The 23,937-nt window shown below is 46.0% G+C and overlaps 1 protein-coding gene across 23 annotated transcripts in view; it reads left to right on the top strand.

The window, feature by feature from the left end:
* The window catches only part of CAMK2B (calcium/calmodulin dependent protein kinase II beta), a 311,330-nt gene that overhangs the window by 175,038 nt on the left and 112,355 nt on the right, over nucleotides 1–23,937 (top strand). For all 23 annotated transcript variants that reach the window (XM_001370017.4, XM_007475861.3, XM_007475863.3 and 20 more), the window contains exon 3: nucleotides 8,447–8,506. In XM_001370017.4, coding sequence (XP_001370054.2) covers nucleotides 8,447–8,506 — 60 coding nt within the window. The remainder of the gene's footprint in view (nucleotides 1–8,446; nucleotides 8,507–23,937) is intronic.

The raw sequence follows: 23,937 nt of genomic DNA, 5'->3' as shown, positions 1-23,937 counted from the left end.
TGGCAGAAAAACAGATGTCACCCAGTGCAGGAAGGTCACTGCTGAATTCCCTTTATCCTTTTTACTTGCGAAATGTAGCGTCTTCAGTTTTTATTTGCTCCTGTGGTTTCTTCCTTGGAACTCCATGGCATCAGAGCTCTCCCTCTTCCTCACTGGGCTTCCTCTAGAACAACAGCTCTTAGGAAAGTGGTTAACAATGAATTGCTTAACTGGATTTGGTAGGCAGCTTTCTGTTGTTGATAAGAGTTGGATCTCCCTCTCCCTCCCTCTTACCACACACAATAAAAAAATCTGCCCCCTAGCCACCCCCCCCCCCATGTAAACTCCTAGATCCAGCCCAGAGCTTGGGAGGCAGGAGGAGGTCTCAAGGGACAGGCCATGGAGGTTCTGGCCAAGGGAAGCAGTTGGTCTTGGCAATGCACAGATCTGAGAACTTTCTCTTTTCCTTTGGCCTGCCTGTTTGGTGGGGCAGCAAGAAGCATCTTGCTTTCTTGGCTTCTTTCTTAGCACACATTTTACTCTCTTTGCATGGTTTGGAGCTGGGCAACCCATGCGACCTCAGCTGAGCACAAGAGAGGCAATCTGATTCCATACTATTTACAGGAATGCTTGTGTGCCTGTATCTTTAGGGTTATGACTAAGAACTATATTCTCAACTTAGAAAAAATATTCTTGATGAATTTCGAGGTTCTCAATGACCTGGGAATCCTCCTCTCCAACTTCTACCCCTAAGTCTTTAGCCTTCTTAGGTCTCAATTAAATATCTCTTTTCCCCAACCAAATTCTCTCTCTTTATTCAGTGGGGTTTAGCCTGTTGTATCCTACTCTCTAGAGTCTAAAAGATCCCAAAGTAATTTCTAGAAATAGGAAAGAGGACATTTATACCCCTATATATATCTTTTTAGAGGAAAGGTCTTGACAAATTTAACCAATAACTCAGAGTTTAAGAGAAATAGTCATCTGAACATGGATATGGCCTAAAGTCCCCAATCAGAAACCCATCCAAACGAATATTGTTCATTCATTCATTCATTCAACAAGTATTTGTTGAGCATCTACATAGTACAAGGGTGTATCTTTATATCCCTAGTAGAGTGTACCCTACTTAAGAGTGCTAGGCTCCAAATGCTTTGGGGCTCAGGATTTATACTATCAAGTTTTGCAAACTTGTTCTATTATAACGAGAGAGAAAATAGGACTGTAGTTTTTTCCTACTGTCAGACCTTGGGCTCATCCTTACAGCATTACCTCTAGATGAATGACACACAGATAATAATAGCTTTTCAGAGCTGGAGGAACCTCAGTGATTATCTCATGCTATAGATGAAGACACAGAGAAGTGTCACAACTTCCTCAAGGTCACACAGCAGAACTGGAGCCACCAAGGGAGGCTCTCTGTGGTGATCTTTTTCACCAGACCATTGCATATCAATAGCATGGACTAACTGCGCCCCTCTTCAGTGAACTGAGAAAACCAGGCCCTGTTCCTTTTAACTGGTTTGTCTAATTACTTGCCCTGAATCCTTGCTCAGAACTGACAGAAGCATGTTTCCATGGCTTCATCATGCTTTTATTGATCACATATGGCCAGCCTAGGGATGATAGAAGCACAGAATTTTGGCATTAAAAGGGATCTCAAGGGTCACAGAGTTCAACCTATACTTGGGCCAGAATCCCCTCTACTCTGGGAACCAGATGGCAGAGCCAGCAAGTGGTCATCCAGGTTGTTCCTGAAGACCTCCTGGAGGGGAAGGTGGGGCAGCAAACACAAGGTAGCCCATTCCACTCTGGGACAAGCCTAAACATTTGCCTGTTGGAAAGTCCCACCCACTGTTCCTGGTTCTGTTCTCTGTGACAAAACAGAACAAGTTGAATCTGTCTTAAAAAAAGAAAAAAGCCATCTTGTACTCCCAGAGTCATCTCTTATCTATGCTAAATGTCTGTTTTTTTAACCTGATCCTCATATGGCATGGTCTTGAGGCCCTTCACTGTCCCTGTTGCCTTCGCCTCCTGAATGTTCCCCAGCTTAACATCTCCCTAAAATGTGACGCCAAGAATAGATCACAATATTCTCTCTGTGTTTTAATCGGGACAAAATAGGCCACAAATTACAAATTAGCCAAATTTTTCCTAGATTAATTGATGTGGTAGACAGACCCTCCTGCTAGGGACTCTCACCCTACCAGGGCCTGAGAATCTGTTTAGGAACAGCCTTGAAGGTCGTTTCCAATTCATTCTGTTTATCTGTGGAGCCAGCATGGTGAAGTGAAAAAGAAAGGTGGATATGGAATCAACAGATACAGGTCTTCCTTGGGCAAATCACTCTCTAAGCCTCAGTTTCCTCATCTATAAATTTAGTGAGAGAATGGTAATGCCCATTCCAGCTCCAGATCTCTGATAAGGAAGCCTGAAGCCCTTCCCACTCTTCTGCCTTGGAGCCAATACATAGTATTGACTCCAAGACAGAAGGTGAGGGTTTGTTTTTTTTATTTTCTTTAATGGTTCATGGGAGTTTGCTGAGAAGACAGTAGCCCGGTGAGCTTTGTCAACATCTCTCAGGAGGCCTGAGGTGTCTGAACTCTCCTTACTGTCACAATGGTGATCTCTTCTTGAGTTGCACCCAGGACCTTGATCATGTCATCAACAGAGATCTCTGTCCTCTTCAGAGAAGGTTGTGAAAGGGCTTCTTCTCTTTCCCCATCATGTAGTGTGGATAGGGTTTCCTTCATGCTCTTATAATCTTTATTTGTCCCATCTAGCTTTCTCTTCCTAGAATTTGCAACTTCAAAAAGGTTCAGAAAGTTGGCAGCTTCAAGCTTCTCCTCACACAATCATCCAGGGAATGGGGGGTGACTGCCTTCATCTCCTTATGCTCATATTTAAGGGAAGAGTTCCCCTGAACCCTGAATGTGATTTCTTCAACACTTAAAGAATTCAGAGGGGCCCAAAGGAATTCCTGTTCCTTTTCCAAATCAGTTTGCTGATTTAGGAATGGGGTTTCAAAATGAACACTGTGTGAGGAATGCTTTGCTTGGACATTCATTATAGAGGACCAGTTCTCCTACTACTGTTTTAGCCGTCTTGCATGGAAGGTGTTGGGGAAGATTCCACCTGTGGTTAGTTCCTGTTGATGAGACTGCCATAATGCCTTGCAAACTATAGGTGCACCATAAATATTAGGAGGAGTTTGGGAAAACTCCAGTCTAAGTACTTTAAAAATTTGCCCCAGGGGCATCTTGGTAGGGGGAAGTCAAATGATTTCTCTAGTCATTGCCTTGGTTCTAGTTGAGAACCATACCAGCATTTTAGAAGCAAAAAATCTTTTTGCTCTGTTTGAAAATTCTAGTATCTGAAATCTTCATTGCTTCATATATCTTTTCAAAGAGTCATTCCTCAGTTGACAAGTAGTCCAAGGATAGAAATCATTTTCAAAAGAAATGCACAACAATAACCAAGTGAGAGAATGCTCCAGATTGCTAAGAGATAACTGAGGTTTCACCTTATACCTATCAAAGTGGAAAAAATGATAAAAGACCAAAATGGTAAATGTTAAGAGCGTCTGTCAGTAGTCAGACATTCTAATATATTGTTGGGGATCTTGGAAATTGGTCCGATCATTCTGAATGAGAAATGAGAAAATGAACTATGTATAGCCAGACGTTCCAGGCGTTCCACTTCTAGACATATATCTCAGAGAGGTCAGAGAGAATATGAAGGTGTCCAAAGATAACAAAATAGTCACAGCATTTTGGGGGGATGGTTAAAAACTGGCCCATGGATTGGGCAATGGCTGAATAAATTGTGGCCTATGAATGCAGTGAATATTATTCTACTCTAAGAAATGACAAAGATGAGGAAATCGAAGACACTTGGGAAGACTTGAATAAATGGTAAAAGGAAGTAGAAACAGGAGAGCAATGCCCATATTGGTTCTAGGGATGCAAATGAAAAACAATATTCAAAACCACCAAAGATCAAATCTAAAACAATCTTGATTCCATAGGGCTGATAGTGAAACATGCTTCCCTCTTCTTGGTAGGAAAGTGGTGCTTTATGGGTACAAAATGGTATGCTTTTTCATTGTTATAAGGCAGAGTTGGGGATGGGAAGAGGGGGGATTATTGGAAAGAGACAGTGTAAAAGTGTTTTTTTAAAGAAATTAAATATTTTTCCAAAAAAAAAAATCAGTCTTTTCCATTTTTTACTTAGGACCAGACAAGAAGTCCTTTCCCCCCCTCTGCCAATTTCCTCCTATCATTTCCACCTGTCTCACTTGTCCCTGCAGTTGTTTAAAACAATGATCCTTCAAGGCCCAACTTGAATATTGCTTCATTCTGGAAGTCTGCCTTGATTCCTCGGTCCTGCCATTTCTTCCCCCTCTCCCCTGCTCAGGCTCCTCTAGAGCACTTGGCACATTCTGTTGTCTGGCATTGTAATTCTCAGTCCCATCTTCTAGCCTTTGTTAGAACATAGGAGCCCTTCCGGGCTCTCTATCTTTCTTCTTATTAATCAGCTGCCCCCCCCCCCCTTATTTTGTGCTTTATGACTTCTGGAGGCCTTTTCATGTTGTCTTCATAGCACTCCTGTGAGGTAGGTAGTATAAATATGTTCACTGGGGTTAGAGATTCTAGTTCAGGGAAGGACCTTAGAGAACCCTCCTGGAAGCAGTTCCCCATGGCTTAGTGTTCATGTGTTGGACTTGGAGTCAGACAGACCTGGCTTCAAATCCTGCCCTTGATATGACCAACTTGTGTGACCATAGACAAGTCACTTCATTACTCTGAGTCGCTTCATTATCTCATTACTGTTTTTTCAGCAGTAAAACGAGATAGATAATACCATTGTTTCTACTTCATAGGCTTATTGAGAGGCTCAAATGAGCTAACAGATAAATATTTACCTCATCCAACTGAAGGGGGAAACGGAGGCAGAAGGGTAAAAGAAAATGGCAGACTCAAGGTCACGTGTCTAGGAAGCAGTAACAGAGTGGGTTCTGGAGTTTAGCTTGCTGATTTCAAAATCCAGGGCCGTTTGCCCTTAGCACAGCATACCCGCTCCCATGACACCCCTCTTCTGTAGGCACTAAATATCTGTAGAATTAACTGTTATAGGCACAATTCCACGAGCAGCATTGTGCTGAGCTAACATTCTGCTGTTAGGAATAGCCCGTGATAAGCACTGGGGAGTTTTAAAAGATAGGGAGCTCCCTGTGAGAAATCACCCTGTAATAATGCAAATTAGGGCCTGTTGGGCACTTTGCAATTTATGAGACTGCCGTACTAGCCCGATATCAACCCGCCTCTGTTCTGAATCTAGAGTGACAACCAAACAGTTCGCCAAAATGCTCCTTTCATTATGACATGGACCCTTTTGCCAGTCTTATGAAACCTCTGGACTCTTTCTCAGAATCATGGTGGGTTTTTTTAAAGTCATAATTGAAGGAAATGGTAAATTTTGGTTGCAGTTGAATGAAAATGAAGATGTAATTTTTTTTTTCTCCAACCAAATTCATGAAACCTCTGAAATCTCCCCACCGTGATTCCAAACTAGAGGGAAACAAGACATACACAAATAAGAATAGCATTAGGAAAACTGAGGAAGGAAATTGGGACAAATCACTTCAGAAGGAGGAAATTCGGGGAAACTTCCTAGAGGAGGTGGCACCTGATCTGAACCTTGAAGGGTTTTGAGAAATAGAGAGGAGGTAAATGCATTGAGGCGTTTATATACAAACCTTTGGAGGTGGGAAATGAAGTGTCTAGTTCAGGAAATGATTAGTAGACCAGTTTGGCTGGAATTGAGGTTGGAGCCAGGTTGTGGAGGGCCCTGAATGCCCTCCAGTAAGGAGTTCGAGTTTGAAGTCATGTTTGCCAAGCTCTCTGAAATCTAGAAAGGGCTAGCTAGCAGCTACTATTTTTTGGTGGTGGTTGTGAATATTATCAGAGGAGTAAAAGATGTCATCAGAAAAATGTGTGATAGAAAGAGAAGATGGGCTGGTTAGTGGCAGGGTACACCCTGGGGACGGCCACACCGCTCTACTGGTCTCCTTGAGATTTCAGGAGAAAGTGAGGAAGACCTTCCAGCATGTTGGGAATACCCTGTGGTATCATTACAGGCAGCCAACATGGACTGCAGTGTACCCTGTGGGAGAGAACTTCTGAACAGATGAGACGAGAGAGCCATTTGACTATATTCTAGGCCACCGGGTGCCACAGCTTGCACCCCACCCTTTATTCGGTCCTCTATTCAATTGCTGGTTTTACTCTGACAAATACAGCATTAAGGGGGAAATGGCTAAAGGAGTTTGGTGGTCTAGGGGTAGTGACTGAAGCTGGAGTTCTGCCATGCCCTTAGTGACGGCAAGGCTCTCATACATAGGACCCTGAGCCCACAGGGGCTTTGAGAGTTACCTTTCTTGGAGCTGTCTCAGGCTCAAGAGCGCCTCCAACAGCCCCTCTATTTTTCATGCAACAGTGCTGGCGTGTGAGAAGGAAAAGTCAAGACTCCCCATGTGACAGGGGCGCCAACTTTTTTTTCCTTCAGTACCTTCTGTTTGGAGGGCTCTTTTGTACATGGAGTCAAGCAGACGAGTTTCCATGAACCAGGCAGCAAGCAGTGGGAGTGGGTGTCTATATCCAAGACTCTCCAGTTTATTTCTAGGTGATTTGCTGCCTTGCCCTGGGCAAGTTCTCCCTTCTTTCTGATTTGGTTTTCCTCCTCAGGAGAGGATGCTGCCAGTGCTGCAGAAGACCAAGAATGTAGTGCTTCAGCAAAAAAGGTTTTGGCTATGCAGTAGGTCAGATTGTGTTGCCACAGATAGTGGTGTTAAGGCGGCTAAGGACTGATCGAATGTGGTGGGCCTGTGCATTTGGCTGTCAGGAGACCTCAGATTGCCAGATTTTTTATGAAAATGGCTTTTCTAGCCAAATGATCCGATTTGGTTATTCCTTGAATAGGGCACTTCATCTCTCACCTCTGTATTTTTGGACATGCTATCCACCTTGCTTAAAATGCATTCTCTCATTTCTATCTCACTTTCTTTTAATTATCACGTCTCATGACCTTTTCCTCAATCCTCATCCTTTTTTGACCTTTAACTTTTGACACTCGATCACCATTTCTTTCCTCTTGGATTCTCTGGCCTTTCTCAGTTTTCATAATTCTCCTGTCTCCTGCTCTTCCGCCTATCTATTGACTTTTCCTCAGTCTCCTTTGGTGGAGGTCACTCCATTTCCTGTTGGTGTCCCTGAAGCTTCTGTCCTTAGCTCTCTTCTCCCTCCTCCCCCCACTATCTTTTCTTGATGATATCATCAGCTTCTATGGGTTCATTTATCATCTCTATAAAGATGATTCTCTAGTTTATATGCCCAGCCCTAATGTCTTTCTTGAGCTCTAGTCCTGTACCAACTGCCTTGTGGATATCTTGAGTTGGATGTCCTGTAGGCATCTCAAACTTAACATGTCCAATCAGAATTCATTATCTTTCTTGGAAAGATGCCTTTCCTTTTTTTCTTTCTTTTTTTTTAACATAACCTGTACCTTCTTTCTTAGAATCCATACTAAGTATCGGTTCCAAGGCAGAAGAGCCGTAAGGACTAGTCAATTGGAGTTAAGTGACTTGGCCAGGGTCACACAGCGAGGAAGTGTCTGAGGCCAGATTTGAACCCAGGACCTCCTGCCTTCAGGCCTGGCTTGATCCCCTGAGGCACCTAGCTGCCCTTCCTTTCCAAACTTCTTAACAGGTTATTCCTCTCCACAAGTGATGTGGCTACCTTGGCCTTCTTGCTCTCCCTTAAAGATAATACCTCCCCTCTTGACTCCATGCTTTTGCTTTTGTAACGTTCTCCTTCTTCTGCCTCCTGGCTTCCCTGATGGCTCAGCTCCTTTCCTGCCTCTTGTAGGAGGTCTTTTCCGGTCACCTTCCCACCCTCTTCTGAAATGTCTTTCCATTTATATTGTATGTGTGCATATATGTATCTGGTGGGTACTTGGTCATTTGCATGCTGCCTCCATTAGATGTGAGCTTCTGGAGGGCAGGGGCTGTGCCTTTGACCTTGGTCCTCAGACCTTGCAGTGGGGTGAATTCAGCTAAGTGGGAGGAGGCAGGGCACCGTGGCAAGGGGCACAAGCTGTCACCAGTGTAGGAGAGAGGGCTAAGTGTATGTGCTCAGGTAGGGACCAACCCTTGGAGAGGGTGCCAAGGCAAGGGTACCTGGAGGCAGTTCCTGCTCTGTACCAGAAGAGGACTATGAGGTAAGAAGCCAGGGTGGAAGTTGTGTTGAGGAGAAAGCACTCCCTTCTCCCTAGGGATTGCCAGGAACTTGGGGGGAAAGCCCTGTGGGCTCCATCCGAGTGATGACTCTACCTAGACATGGTTAGTCGCCACCATTCGTTGTCATATCCTTTGCATGCAAGGTGATGCCTCTTTCTCTCTTTTTGTCTTCAGATCACCAGAAGCTGGAGAGAGAGGCCCGGATCTGCCGTCTCCTGAAGCATTCCAACATTGGTAAGTCCCTCTTTGAGAAGGTTTGTCGGGGGGTGGGTGGGGGGCTGGAGATCCCTGCCTGGGGAATCCTTTCTAGTTCTGAGTAGAAAACGGTCCGCTTCACTCGACGGCCATCTCGAGGGCACGGACTCTACCAGAACCCTTTGGGCCTGATGACTTTAGGATGTCAATGAGTTCCCCTCTTCACTTCATCCTTGGAGCTTCTCCTGCCTGACAAATGAAGCTCTGGGCCTGGGAGGCACTAGGAGGGACCGGTGACACAAATTCCCCAGCTCTTTCCCCACAGAGGGCACCCATCTTAGAATTCTCCAAATCCTCTGTTAATTCAACCTGGCCCACTCGTCACTCCCCATTCCTGGGAAACATTTAGAATGGGTCACAGGTGAACACCTCGAAAAGAAAGCTCGGATTACAGAGAGCTGTCCCAGCTTCATCGAGAACAGACCATGCTAGACAAATCTTATTTCCTTTCTGGAGAGGGCTGCTATACTGATAGGAACAGCATAATGGAGCTTAAGAGAGCTGGCCATGGAGCCTGGAAGACCCAAGTTCAACTCTGGGCGAGTCTAACCTCTCAGGGCCGCAGGTCACTCTCCAAGACTAGAAGTTATAAAAAAAGTTTTGGTCTGCATTGATAGAAAAAGTTTCCTCACCTGGAATCCCTGCCCTCTCCCACTGAAATCAAAGGGCCAGTCTGTGTTCCTACTAAGCGGGTAGAAGGATAATACTGTGAGTGTCATTTATGAAGATTTTACGGAAGCTTTTGATGAAGTAACTCATTGTTCTTGTGGGGAAGAAGGGGAGATATGGACTAGAACAAACTCTGGGCCTGGGCAGCTTGACTGTTCCAGAACCAGACTAAAATGTCATTGGGAAATGTTTTCGAAAAATAAAGAATGCAATACAACATAGATAATGTGTTTATCTGTGGTTTTCTGAGCCAATGTTTGAATTTGACACTACTAGACTAGATGATCGTATAATTAGATGGTTTCAGAACTAGTTGGATGAATGGACTCAAAGAGAACTTGTTAATATAGTTCACTGCCAAAGTGGCAGGAGGCCTCCAGTGGGGTCCCCAGGAATCTGTGGTTGGCCCCATACTGTTCAATACTTTTAGTAGTGATACAAATAAAGATGTAGAAGGCATGTACCAAGTTTTCCAATGATGCTGACCTCAGAGCTTTATTTTACATATTGGATGATTGAGTCATCCCAAAAGAATTCAACGAGCTACAACATTGGGCTAGATCTAATAAGAAGAAATAAAATAGGGAAATTTGTAGAATCTTACATTGGGTACACAAAAATTGACTTGACAAGGACAAGATTGGGGAAACATACATAGACAATAGTTTATCCGAAAAAAAATCCAGGGGCATGCCTAAAGGCTGAGGAATTGGCTTTTAATTAATAATTAATAATTATATTATGGTTCTTAGTCTTATCTACTTCATTAGATTGCATACTCCTTGAGGGGAGGGACTGAACCTTTCTCAAGCTCTATCAGTGCCTAGTGCATAAAGTGAAAATTGAATATTATTTGGATAGATTCTTGTTTGGAAATTTTTGTGGTGCGACTGAGGTTAATGGTCCCTTCCGGCATGTGATGATTAGATGATTCAGTCTAATGAAAAGGTATAAAGGGATTTAAAAGTCTTTAACTATGGAGTCCCTGGCAGGCTCTACCATAGCAGGGAAACTTCAAGTATGAGCCTAGGGACATAATGTTGGTTGAAGGTGAATTCAGCCAAGTTCAGGGAGCCTCAAATCCAGAAGTTTGGCTAAAAGGGGATGAATTTTTTGGCCATAGAATCTACAAAGATCACACCGAAGGATCCGGGGCTCCTACCTCATGACAGAAAGGTGGTAGGCTAAGATGTAGATGACAAATGCATTTTGGGATGTCACCAGTGTGGAAATTTGTTTTGTTTGGCTGTACTTAGCTGATACAGGAGTTCTATATTTCTTTCTTGCTTTTTAGTGGCTGGGAAGAAGTGAGGAGAAAAAATAAATTCTTGATCATTAAAAAAAATGTATCTTAAAAACAAGAATGGGAACCTTAAAGCAGGCTAGAACCACAGATTGAAGAAGCAAGATCTTGAAAAATCACAATCATAAGATTGCAGATCAAGGGCTAGAAAGGATCTCAAAAGTCATCTAATCCAGCTAGCTCATTTTACAGTTGAAGAAACTGAGGATGCCCCTAGGGATTATGACTTCCCTGAGATCACATTGGTAATAAATGGTAGAATCAGAATTGGAAACCAGGATTCCCCTGAGCCAAAAGTCTAGCCCCTTTTCCACTAATATGATACTGCCTTTGAGACTTCCATGCCTCCAAAAAAGAGAGAGTAAGTAATGCTTGGAAAACAAACAATACTCCAAGTAAGTCAAATACAAAGGAGAAAGTTCTATGTACCCATCTTCTTACTTTACTTTCCTACCTGCCTGCCTACCCACCTGTCTCTCTCTCTCTCTCTCTCTCTCTCTCTCTCTCTCTCTCTCTCTGTATCATATCTGCCTCTCTCCCTGTCTATCCATCTATCCAATTCATCCATCTGTTTGCCTCCTATACATATATAACAATATACAATACATTATTGCATTTAATATATACACACATAGTTGTGTGTCTAGGTGGTGCAATGGATAGAGCACTGGGGCTGGAGATGAGAAAATCTGAGTTCTAATCATGCTTACAAACTATGTGGCCCTGGGGAAGACACTTAATCCCTATTTGCCTCAGTTTCTCGTCTGTAAAATGGGGACATATTAGAGAAGCAAATGTCAGGCTACTCTCTTTGTCTAGAAAATCCCACAGACAAAAACCTAAAGTCAGATACAACCAAACAACAAAATATACATTAATAGCAGCACTTTTTGTGGCAATGAACTGGAAAGAAAGCTTTTCATAAAATGGAGAATGTCTGGATAAACTATAGTATATGTATTTAGTTAAAGAAACATTATTGCATTATAAAAAGAACAAATATGGAGAATTCAGGGAATCTTGTAAAGACTGTTATGGACTGATGCCAAGCAAAGTAAATAGAAGTAGGGGGATTGGATTCAGCAAGGTAGCACAGTGGATAAATTTGGGAGTAAAAGTGGGGTAAAAGTCCTGGAGATGGGAGGTCCTGGATTTAAATCTGGCCTCAGATACTTCTTAGCTGTATGACCCTGGGCAAGTCACTTAACTCTCATTGCCTGACCCTTAGTGCTCTTCTGTCTTGGAATCAATACACAGTATTGGCTCTATCTTTGTAGAAACGTGGGTGTGGACATTGGCAGATGTGACCAACGTTTCCTGTTGATTTGTTGATTTGTGTGTTGAGGTGAGGAGAAGGGCCACTGGAAAGCAATAGATTTTTAAAAAAGCATTGCTAACATTTATTTGTTGATATTTTATTTAATCTTTTTTTTTAAATCAGATTTGGTTTTATATTACTTTACAAAAAAAACTTTTATCTTTTGTCTTAGAATCATTACTAAGTATTGGCTCCAAGGCAGAAGAGTAGTAAGAACAAAGCAATGGGGGTTAAGTGACTTGCTCAGGATCACTACACCACAGCTAGGAAGTGTCTGAGATCAGATTTGAACCTAGGACCTCCCATATCCAGGCTTGGCTCATATCCACTGAGCTGTCCTGTTTTACCCTACCTTTATTTCCAAATTTATCATTCTCCACATCCCTGCCTAATGAACCATTCCCTTATTAACAAACTTTAAGGTAAAAAAAGCAGTTCCATACAACCAACAACACGTGAGCCATGTCTAACAGCGTATGCAACATTCCATACCTATAGTCCCCCACCTCTGCAAAGAAAGAAGAAACATTTCTCTCAGCTTCTCTGAGGCCAAGCTTGGTCATTATATAATTTCACAATGTTCAATTTCAAAGAAGATTTGCTTTTTTAAAAAAAGAAACAAATCAAAGTGCACCCAATTATGCATTCCGTTCTGGGTTTCTAAGATTTGCTGACCCACTTCCTTAGCCTTTGAATTCTGACAAGCCCCGAAGCTCCCCGAACTGCCCGAGACTGTGGAGTCAGCCGTCAGTCAAGGGAAGGGCAGGAATGTCATGTGAAAACAAAAATGGAGTAACTATTGACTAAGCTGTCAGGAGCTCTGTGACAGGGAAGCCATGAGGAGCGACAGTTTGGGGACAGCGAAAGGCTGGAGGAATGAGAACTGGCGGTGCGTCTCGAGGCTGCCCCTCTCCCGGAGCGGTGCTCCCTTTCTGGGGCTCTTGTGAAGTTTCCTCTAGTGGGGCCCGCCTTCAGGGCCGAAGCTGCGTCCGAAGAGCTTCTATTTTGTTGTTTTTAGGAAGGTTTCTCTCTTCCCCCTTTTCTAGGTGTCAGTGGTGATGGGCGGGGGAGGAGGGCAGGGCTAAGAGGGGGTACCCTGCCTGGAGCAGGAGAGAGAACACTGGCTGGGAAACAGGAGCCTGGAGTTCTTGTCCTGTTCTGCCCCCACACCACCCTGTGACCTTAAGTGAGCCAGCGCCGTTCTCTGGGCCGCCTCCTTCTCCCCCTGCCCCAGCCCAGTCTTCCTCTTTCCATCTCCTTCTGCCGGTCCATCCGTGGTGTAGGATGAGGAGCTGTGCCCCCACCCCAGAGGTCCGGAGAGAGCTCTTCCTAACCCTAACCCTCAGCCCCGGCTTTGTGCCTCCTCAAGCAAGGAACGCCGGGGAAAGCCTGATGACCAGCGCGGGGGAGGCAGCTATTTGGCAGCTTCCTTTCTCGCCGACTTTCCCAATTCCCTAATTCCTCGCTGCTCCAACATCCCTTTGTCCTTCCTCGGCGTCTTCTTGGAGGACGATGCACTGAGAGAGGCGCCGCTTCTAGGACCAAGGAGGGGATGCTGTCCTCTGCCCTGATCGGGCCACCGCTGGAGGACCATTTCTGGGTGCCATCTTTTAGGAAGAGTATTACTATTTGGAGAGTGCCCAGAGGAGGGCATCCCTGTGGGGAAGGGCCTTGATTTTGTACCATTGGAAGGACGCGCGGGTGGAAAAGAGGCTTCGACTGGCTCTCTCCAGCCTCAGAACTAGAAGCAATGGATGCAGGAAAAATGGCAGGGTTTGTACGTCTCACCTCGGGCCTCTCCCCACCTCAGACGGGGCTCAACCAAACCTCGGCCCCCTGTGCTCTGATACGGGCATCACCCACCCCGTGGGCTCTCCTCCCTTCGCTGTGCGCTTCTGCCCGTGCCCCAGCATTGCCTCTGCTTATTTCGGGACCCCCCCCCCCCGCGACCTTCCCCCTTGGCAAAGAGCCTGTCGGTGCTGCCCGAGCTTTGCTCATGCACACAGATCTTGCTTTGATTCCATTTGGAACGTGGCCAAGTATTTACTGAAGGTCCCCTGTGTGCAAGGCATTGAGCACTAGGCACGCGGCAGAGGCACCCAAAGAGCCCGGGGCCGAGAGCACCAGGCCCGGAACATGGGCGTCAGACCCTCGTTAGCCTGCTGACCGGGGGCCACTCCCTTAACCTCTGCTTGCTTCAGTTTTTCCATCTGTAAAATGGGGAGAATAGCACCTCCCTCCCGCATTGGTGTATCAAATGGCAAATTGCAAAGTGCATAGCACCATGCCGGACAGGGAGAGGGGAGGAGGGGGGAGGGCTCCAGGGCCGCCAAGGTAAGCAGGGGCAGTGTCCGGGCGCGGGCACCAGCGCAGAGCCAAGGGGAAGGGCTTCGTGCCCAGGAAGGCGACCTTCCCTGGCGGGGAGAGGCCCGAGGTGCGGCCCTCAAGCCTGGCTGAGGGGTTTGTCTTGGAAAAGAGCAGCCTGGGGGGGGGGGGGCGTGCTGTGGCCGTCCATGGGCGCAGAAGGGGCGGAGACGCTGCTCTGAGCAGAAACTGATGACAGAACTGCTCTAAAGCGGAATAGGCTGCCTCAGGAGGCCCCGAGTTTTCCAGCGCCGGAGTTCTTATATAATAGGAGGAGGAGGGTGCTACGTCACATTAGTCCTTTTAGGGCTCACCAGGGTCTTGCGTGCATTTTCTCATTTGATCCTTCCAACAACCCTCGGAGGAAGGAGCTGTTTTATATTTTCCTCATTTTATACAATTCCTATAAAATTTAAAGAGGTGAGGTGGATGAGTGGGTGGAAACCTGGATCTTGAGTGAGGAAGACCCGAGTTCAGATCCTACCTCAGTCATTTATATGACCCTGAGCCAGTTGCTTAAATTCTCTGAGTCTCAATTTACTTTTCTATAGAAAGGAAATAAAAATGTTAACTATGAAACGAGGCAGGATTTGAATGCAGGCCTTCCTGATTTCAGGACCAGCACTGCTACTATTACTAGAGCACCTACTGGCCATTCTTTACGTACCTTGTTGGGGATGTTGTAGAAAGGACTTATGCCAATTGGATTAGATGACTTCTAAAGACCTGCAATTTTTTTAAACCCTTAACTTCCTTTTTAGAATCAGTACTGTGTATTGGTTCCAGGGCAGAAGAGAAAGGCTAGGCCTTGGAGGTTAAGTGACTTGCCCAGGGTCACCCAGCTGGGAAGTGTCTGAGGTCAGATTTGAACCCAGGATCCCCCATCTCTGGGCCTGGCTCTCCATCTCCTGAACCACCTATCTACTGGGGCCTGCAGGCCACACACCGCACCTTCACTGGCTGCTTCCAGGGATGTGAAAGCGGAGACAGAAGCCTCTCTCTTGGCCACCTCACCTGGGGCAGAGGCAGCCAGGCTTTGGGTAGGCATCTCCGGAGGATGCAGGCTGGGTGGGAGCCTCGTCCCTGCTCAGAGCAGCCCACCCGCTCTTCCATTCCTTCTCCCTCTCTCATCTAAAAGCGACACGCCGGGGCCTTTCTCTTGCTAACCCTGGGCAGGGGTGGGCTGACCCGCTGGGCAGCCACAGGCCCCCCGGCTGCTTCCTGGGGGCTCTGAAGGGGGCCCCTCGGGCACTTGCAGAAATTCCGTGGCTCGGGCCCTTGGAACCAGTAGCCGCGCTCCAGAATCCCTCCCCCTTTAGCTCTTGGTTTGACTGCTATCTTAGCTCAGTGATCCATATCGAGTCTTCCTGTCTTCATTTTCTCTGCTTTAAAATCCATCCCATGAGGTCCTATCTGGAAAGCACTTAGCACAGTGCCCTGAAGAGCGTCATGTGTTTCAGCCCTCCTTTTTTCCATCTTTTCCACAACTGCAAAATTGATATTCCTAAGGCACAGATATGACTGCGTCACTCTCTCGCTCCGCACCCTTGGGTGGCTCCCTATTGCTTCTAGGGCAAGTACAAACACTTGTGTTTGGCATGGAAGCCCTGCACACCTTGTTGCTAACCTGTCTTTCTAGACTGATTCTATGTGACTTTCCCTTCAAGTTCTGTTCTAGTCCTGCTGAGGGAACTTGCTGCTGCTTATTTATAACCTTCCATTTACTGCCTCCATCCCCCATATCTGGAATGTTTTCTTGCCTCGGCTCTGCTTCCTGGAATCCCTTTCTTTTAGGCCCAGCTCAAGTACTACCTACCTCCTTCAAGAAGGCTTTTCTGGGACAGCTAGGTAGGTCAATAGAGTGCCAGGCCTCGAGTTTGGAGGTTCTGGGTTCAGATCAGCCTCAAGACACTTAACTGTGTGACCCTGGGCAAGTCACCTGACCCCCATGGCCTAGCCCTTACCACTCTTCTGCCTTGGAACCGATATTCAGTATTGATTCTGAGATAGAAGGGTAGGGATTTAAAAAAAAAAAAGAAACAGAGGTTGAGAGGTTAGAAGACAAGTACCCGGCCTCTGTGCTTGCACACCTGAAACAGTCATTTAAAGGTGAGATTATGTGTTTCTCATCCCCCTTGCACACAACACTCTGCAGCAGGAGTAGTGTCGGAAGGCTTCGTGCTGGCTGGGGGCTGGATCGAGGTAAATGTTCTTCTCCTTTGATGCCCTGTCAGTGAGGTTTACTTTGTACACGGTCATCTTGCCTTGGCTTGAAGGTGTGCAAGGGGGCAGACTCCACCACGTCTGGCCCGATGTGGTGCCCAGCACACGTCTCTATTCTTCCCTTCCAGCTTAGAAGTAAAAACGTCATTAAAGGGGAAGGGCGCTATGGTGCAGGCTCGGCTTGGGGACTCGTGTTTGTCCTCGTCCATCTTCCATTAAAAAAATGTTTTTTTAAACTTTTACCTTCCATCTTGGACTCAATACTGTGGATTGGTTCCAAGGCAGAGGAGTGGTAAGGGCTAGACAAAGGGGGTTAAGTGACTTGCCCAGGGTCACCCAGCTGGGAAGTGTCTGAGGTCAGATTTGAACCCAGGTCCTCCCATCTCTGGGCCTGGCTCTCTGAGCCACCTAGCTGTCCCCTTCATTTCATTTTTATACGTCCTTATAAAATGGGGCGACCGGTCCCCGACTCCACCTTCTCCTGTTTGGATGGTGAGTCTGGGGAAGGATGGAGGATGACGTCCCAGCAGACATTTTAAAGATCCTCTGATGTGGACAGTTCTGCTTTGTGTCCTGGGAGAGATCAAAGAGGAATAGGACACAGTCCCTTCCCTTGTGGAACGTGGAGCCTAGAGGAGAGGGTGTGACCCCCATTCAGAGCACCGTAATATAAACTAGCACAGGAGAGTGGGAATAACGGCTCTACGTACGGTGCTATGCAAACTGTAAGGGCCGGGAGATGATCCTTGCGGGCAGGGAGGGCATCAGAGAAATATTGCAGGGTCGTAGATTCAGGAGTGGGTGGCTTCAGAGGGGATATGATATCTGAGGTGGAGAATTTGGAAGGCTGGGAATAGTATGGGATGGAGAGGGTTGGAGACCTGGGGAAGAGAATGGGCATCTGGGTGGCACAGTGGATAGAGTGCTGGCTTGTTGTCAAGAAGAATTCTCTTCTAGGGGCAGTAGATGGAGAACTAGGTCTAGAGATGGGAGGTCCTGAGTTCAAATCTGATCTCAGACACTTCCTAGCTGTGTGACCCTGGCCAAGTCACTGAACACCCACTTACTAGCCCATACCTCTTTTCTGCCTTGGAACCAATAGAGTATTGATTCTAAGATGGAGTCTAAATCTGGCTGCAGACAGTGATTAGCTGTGTGACTCTAGGCAAGTCATTTAATCCTGTTTGCCTCAGTTTCCTCATCTGTAAAATAAGCTGGAGAAGAATATGGAAAACCAATCCAGTATCTCTGCCAGGAAAACCCCAAATGGGGTCACAGAGAGAGATAGACATGATTGAAATGGCTGAACAACATCAGAGACCTACAGGTGAGAAAACATGGTGAAGTGTACAAGGAATAGTGAGAAGTACTGTACCATTTAGCCCAAATTGATGTGTAGAAGACATGAAAATTCAGCTGGTGCCAAGTTCTGAAGGGCCTTCAATTACTCAGGAAGGCTTTATTTGACAGGTAAGAGAAGGGGCCTCAGAGGCCATTTGGTCCACTCCATATTTGAACAAGCATCTCCACCACAACATTCCATCAAATGGTAGTCCAGCCCCAGAGAGGGGGAGCCCACCATCTGCTCTCAAGGCCCACTCCACTTTGGGACAGCTCTAATTGTCAGGAGGCTCCCCCCCCCCTGACATCAGTTCTAATGCTGCCTCTTTACCAGGGCCCCTTGCCCCTTGCCAAGAGCTCTGACGCTTTCCTGGTTCCTGGGAAGAAATCTGGAGTCCAAATGCATGATCTTGGGTTATAGGAAAGATGGTTCAGTAGCAAGAAGATGGCTCCAACGCGCCCTTCTACTTGAAGCTTTTTCTAATTCCCTGCTTCAGATGATGTTGTATTTTATCTTGTCTTTGGGGCATGATTATATATGTGCATATAGAAGAGAAAAGGGCAATATGACTTTTGTCTTCGAATTCCCAAGACGTAGTACACACTAGGTGCCAAATAAGTGCACGTTGATTGGTTAACTGGGAAACCAAGCCCACCACAGACAGCCAAAAGTCCCTTGTCCTTGCCTACCTGATCGGCGTCCTTAGTCGGGAACCGCACTAGGCGGATTGCCAGCTGATCTGGCCCCTTGACCTGGACTCAGCCTGAGGGAGCAGGGATGATGTGAATTGGGAAAGGGTAGCTTGCGAGATGCCCATGCAATTCCTTCTCTGGGTTAGTTCTCTTGCCTGAGCTTTCTGTATTAACCAAAATATATGTAGACAAGGCAGGATGTCCTGTTCTGCCCCTCGATTGCCATCACCATTTTTAATAAAGCGTCTTAAGAAAACAGATTCCATGGCTCCCTATAAAAGCCCTGTCCTGTCCTTGCTAGAGCCACTAACGGAACAAGATTAAGAAGAAATTTCATAAACATTATCCAGAAAAATAACAAGATTCTGGCATTACTGCAAGCACAAAAGGCCTGTTTGGCAGGGGCAGCCTCAGGAGAGGTATCTCAGCATAGTAAAGAGAGTCCTGGAAGGCAAAAAGACCTAGGGTCACATTCTGCCTCCTCCTCTAGACGTGTGACCCTAGGCAAGTCATCTGACTTCTCTGAGCCTCAGTTTCTCATCTGTAAAACGGAGACCTCCTTCACAGAGTTATGGTGAGGCCCAAATGAGAAAATGCATAGGAAGCACTTGGTGAACCTTAAATGTAAATGCTTTTATTAGTATTAGTCATATTCCAGGACCAAATTCCCACCAGTGAAGTATCTCATCTACCACTCTTTGAAAAACTTCCTCTGCAGATGTTCATGCTGATCCTCTTCTGGTGACTCATTTGGGGCTGACTCTGGGAGCCCCTGTGCCATTTACCAAAGGCATTAGAGAATGCTGGGCCTTTGCCAGAAACAGCCCATCTGGCCTCTGGCCTGGGGCCTCCTAGAGAGAAGAGCCAGTGTGTTAATCATCTGGGTAGCCTCCCCTCTACCCTTCTTTCCAAACCTAGCACCAGGGGCTCTGGAGAGGATTGCTAGGTGTGCCCAGGTAGACATGCATGTCTTTGGGGGGGAATAAAAAAAGAAAAAAATATTAAAAATGTCTCACTTTTCAAGTCAGTGTCTTTAAAGTTTAATTAGGCTCAAGTTTCTTTAATTCATAATTTCACTGTTTTAGAGCTAGAAGGGCCTGAAGAGGTTATCCATTCCATCTACCTCATTTTACTGATAAAAATAGGCCCAGAATTCAAATGACTTGCCCAAGGTCACCCTGCTACTAAGAAACATAGCTGGGACTTGAACCTCTGGTCTCTGGCTTTAAGTACAGCACTGCCTCCATTGTACCACATTGCCTATTCAGCTTGTTTAATGAATAAAGTGTCTTGTCTGCTTGAGTATTCAATAGATGCTCACCTTACAAAATGAAAAATTCTGTAGGTGCCTCACCCACTGAAATGTGCTGCAAGTATCTTTGCCCAAGATGGGGCCTCACAACCAATACCTGTTTGGAGAAATGCACAAATGAATAAAGCCACCTTTGAGTCTTTCCATGGAAGTCCAGCCTGTTCCCATGTGGGTATCTTTTAGCTAGATCCGTGGCCATGTGGGATTGCAGAGTGACAGATGGAGCAAGGCTCTGGCACTTGGTAAAGGCCTTGTGCCAAGCTGGCTGTTTCCCTCTTGCTAGTATGACTCTAGGGGACATAGGAACTGGCATCCTCCCCAGGTAAAGCCCAGCCTTAGGATTGCAGGAGCCTAGATGTAGAAGTAGAAAGGACTTTAGAAATGATCTAGAACAGTGGGGTCAAACTCAAGTTGAAACAGGGACCACTATCCCATGCCTAAGGATCCCTGGGGGCCACAAGTTGACTTAGAAAATTAATGTTAATAATATCTATATCTTATTGTATTTTAAAAAATATCTTGTTAAATATTTCTTAATTGCATTTTAACTTGGCTTGGGCCACACTGTGGGAGCATGGTGGGTGGCATGAAACCTTAGGTGTTTGATACCTCTAACCTAGAGCAAACCCCCTCATTTTACAGATGAGGAAACTGAGGGCCTGGAGAGGTCAAGGGTTCTTTTCCATAGCCATGCAGATAGTATCAGAACTGAGATTTGAACCCAGGTCTTCTGAGCTCATTTCCACTATAACATATTTTGCTATGCACCAACCTGCTCAAAGTAGGTTTGACTTTTCAGCTGCATTCCCTTTCCTCTATAGAGTTGGGGTGTGGGGAAGGTCTAAAGTCTCTTCCTTGCTCCACCCCAATTTGCTCTCTTGGTGACCCAATGTCCTGGGTCTTCCCCCTCCCCAGCGGCTGACACCTTCTGTACTCTTTCAGCCTCCTTCACTCTCTCCAGAGTTAGACTGATTCCCCACACATGGCATCCTCCTCTAATAGTATCAGACTGCCCGACTGTCCAGTGGCACTGATTTGTCCCCTTCCATTCTAGCTTCAACCTTGTAGCTGTTGCAACTTAAACCATGCTAACTTGACCCAGGTGGTCCCAGATGAGAGCTTAACAGGAACTGACAAAAGGAGCAAGGGTATTCAAGTGAAAGGAAAGCTCACTGGCTGGTCAGAGGGAGAGTCTCGTGGGGTGTCCCCGGCCCTGGGGAAGGCGAGGCTCTGGTCTTCAGCTTTGCAGATTCAGAACTTCAGACCTATGAGGTCCCTAGCAATGAGGAGGTCGTCACACCCTCATATACACTAACCCTGAACCGGTGATTTTATTGGGACAGGGAACTCTGACAAGAAAACTCTCTGCCAGGGTAGATCAGCCTCTGCCCTGCTGCTTAGATCTTAGAGAATTCTGTGGGACTATCTAAGGTTAAGTGACCTTCTTTAGTTTCCCTCTTTGTAACTTCCACTCATTCATTGTTCCTAGTTCTGCCCTTTGGGGCCAGCACTACACAGTCCCTCTTTCTCCCCATCAATTACAATTTTCATTTCCTTGAAGTGAGTCTTGCTAAAAGAATATAAGGAGGCCCCTTTAGCCATTGGATTTGAGCTCTAGTAATCTCTCAGCTAAAAGGCAATTCTTTCCAGGTCTATATCTTTCTTAACTTTTGTCCCTGGATTAGGGTATAGAGGAAGGGAGGTTTGTAGACTTTTAATTCACCAGTTGCCACTCACATCTAAACTCTTGTCCAAGTTTAAATGGTTGTTATTGTTAGGCCATTTTTCAGTTGTGTCTGACTCTGTGGCCCAATTTGGGGTTTTCTTGGTAAGGATACTGGAATGGTTTGCCATTTCCTTCTCCAGTTTATTTGATAGATGAGGAAACTGAGGCAAAAAGGGTTAAGTGGCTTGCCCAGGGTCATGCAGCTAGTAACAGTGTGAGACCAGATTTGAACTCAGGAAGATACCTTCCTGATCCAAGCCCAGTGCTCAGTCAGACATTGTCACCTAGCTGCCCCAAATTTAAATGACTACCCTCCAACTGGAATCTGTAATGGCATTTAATCTTTTGAATCTGCTAGCCTAGAAATGCTCTTGGAATATCCCTTTTTTGGTGATACCCTCCAAGATTCCCAGGCACTGCTAGGAATTAATTCACTATTCAGATTATACTTGAAAGGCTGCTGAGGAGACAGTTTATGGAAGTCATGTTCTAAACTGTAAAAGCTGGAGTTTCTCAATCTCAGAGCCCACGTGGCCTGCATTTTTGCTAATGTTGGATAAGCTTATTGATGGTTGGGGAAATGGGGAACAGCTGAAATAGGAAGTAACTGCCAGCAAAGGGGAAAAGTCAAAATCTTGTCATCTCAGTGCCAGATGGGGGTTCTGAGACCATATAGTCTTATCTGCACAGGAATCAGCCCTTGCTTGAAAACCTCCAGTGAGATGGAACTGGGTGCCCTCCAAGGTGGCCCAATCCACTTTGGGACAGCTCAGATGGTTTCGTCATTGACATCAAGATCTCTTTGCAGCTTCCGCTCTCTGGGGCCAGGCAGGATAAGTCTGATACCACCCCCTCTTTTTATTTTTTAGAAAACCTTTGAGGCAGCTAGGTGACTCCAGACTTGGAGACAGGAGGTCCTGGGTTCAGTTCTGGCTTCAGACACTTGCCTGGCCCTTATTACTCTTCTGTCTTGGTGATACTTAAGATTGATTCTAAGACAGAAAGAGGGTAAAGGTTTTTAGAAAAAAGAAAGTACTTTGTATATACTTTGTGTTTATTTAACTCTATACATTTGTATCACTCTGACCCCCATGTCCCAATTTTTTCTTTAGGATCTTTTGTTGTTATTTGTTCCTAGGGCTTGGCAGGCTATGATGCCTGGTACATAGAAGGATATTAATAAATATTTGTTGAACTTATTGAATTGAAACATGACCCCAATAGAAAGAAACTCCTTGTCTTCAACTTCATGGTCTGGCCTTGAGAAGGTTAGTGGCCCCCATTCAGCTATGGCTTACTTTTATCTGGTCGTCGCATTTATATTGGCCTCACACTCTGGCTGCCAGTCTTCCAAGGAGCCTTTTGGCCTTTTGGCTGGAACGTCATGTTAAAGCATCATTGGATGGCATCCTCCAATTAGGGTTCGAAATGCCTTCCAGCCCTGTTTTGCCTTCTGAATTCTCAGGCTGCATGTTGGGTCACCGGGGGAGTGTGTCGAAGAGAGTGACTCCTCATTTGAAATGAACTCTCTTTCCAATTGACTGCTTTTACAGAACACTTTGCTATTTTAACTATAGGAGGGACCACTTTTCATAGTGAACAATAGCCAGCCCTCTTCTTCGGCTTCAAAGGCAGCCTCTGATTGATGCCTTCTCCTCTCCTCTCCTCTCCGGGCACAGTCCCTTAGTGACAGGTAGTATATGGTGCAGCCTGCACCCTGCAGGTGTGGGGAAGACCTGGAGTCGGACAGATTGACTGACTCCTAATTGTCACCGGTCTGAGGATTCCAAATCAGCATTCGGGTCAGCGAGATGGCTCCGCAGGAAGCGCACTGCCAAATGAGGCCATGGCTGCCTCTCGGGAATCGCATCGCAGCCACTCTGTCTGGCCCTGCTGGCTCAGCTCCTAGAGCTGTCATGGATTCTGAGTGGCCAGCTGGTTCTCAGGGGTGCCCTGAGTCTTGGGGCAGAAAGCTGCAAGGTGGAGGGGGAGCCCTGTCTTTAAGATGGCCTGATGAATGTGTAGCCAGGATTCCAGCAGTTGCTGCCCATGAACTGCCTCACTGCTGAGACTGGTCAGGAAATCTAAAGCCAGCTTAGAAGAGAGCCTTTGCTGCAATTGTTTGAGGCTGTGTCCCAAATGGCGGTTAGGAGGCTGCTGACCCAGAACCTTGCTGGCGTATCAGTGCAAGGCAGGGGACACATGGCTGAGACATAGCTGTGAAAGGACAGATCATCTCATACAAATGGTCAGCTCTTCCAACACACTGTATACTCATCTGCCAAACAGTATGTCAGAGAGCAATAAAAAAATCCTTACCTGATGTCTTAGTGTCAGTTCTAAGACAGAAGAGTGGCAAAGGCTAGGCAATCAAGGTTAAGTGACTTACCCTAGGTCACATAGCTAGAAAGTATCTAAGTCAAATTTGAACCCCGGTCTTCCCAACTCCAGGCCAGGAGCT

This window comes from Monodelphis domestica, chromosome 1, assembly GCF_027887165.1.
Source record: "Monodelphis domestica isolate mMonDom1 chromosome 1, mMonDom1.pri, whole genome shotgun sequence".
Classification (NCBI taxonomy): domain Eukaryota; kingdom Metazoa; phylum Chordata; class Mammalia; order Didelphimorphia; family Didelphidae; genus Monodelphis; species Monodelphis domestica.
This window is presented reverse-complemented; position numbering and strand designations above follow the sequence as displayed.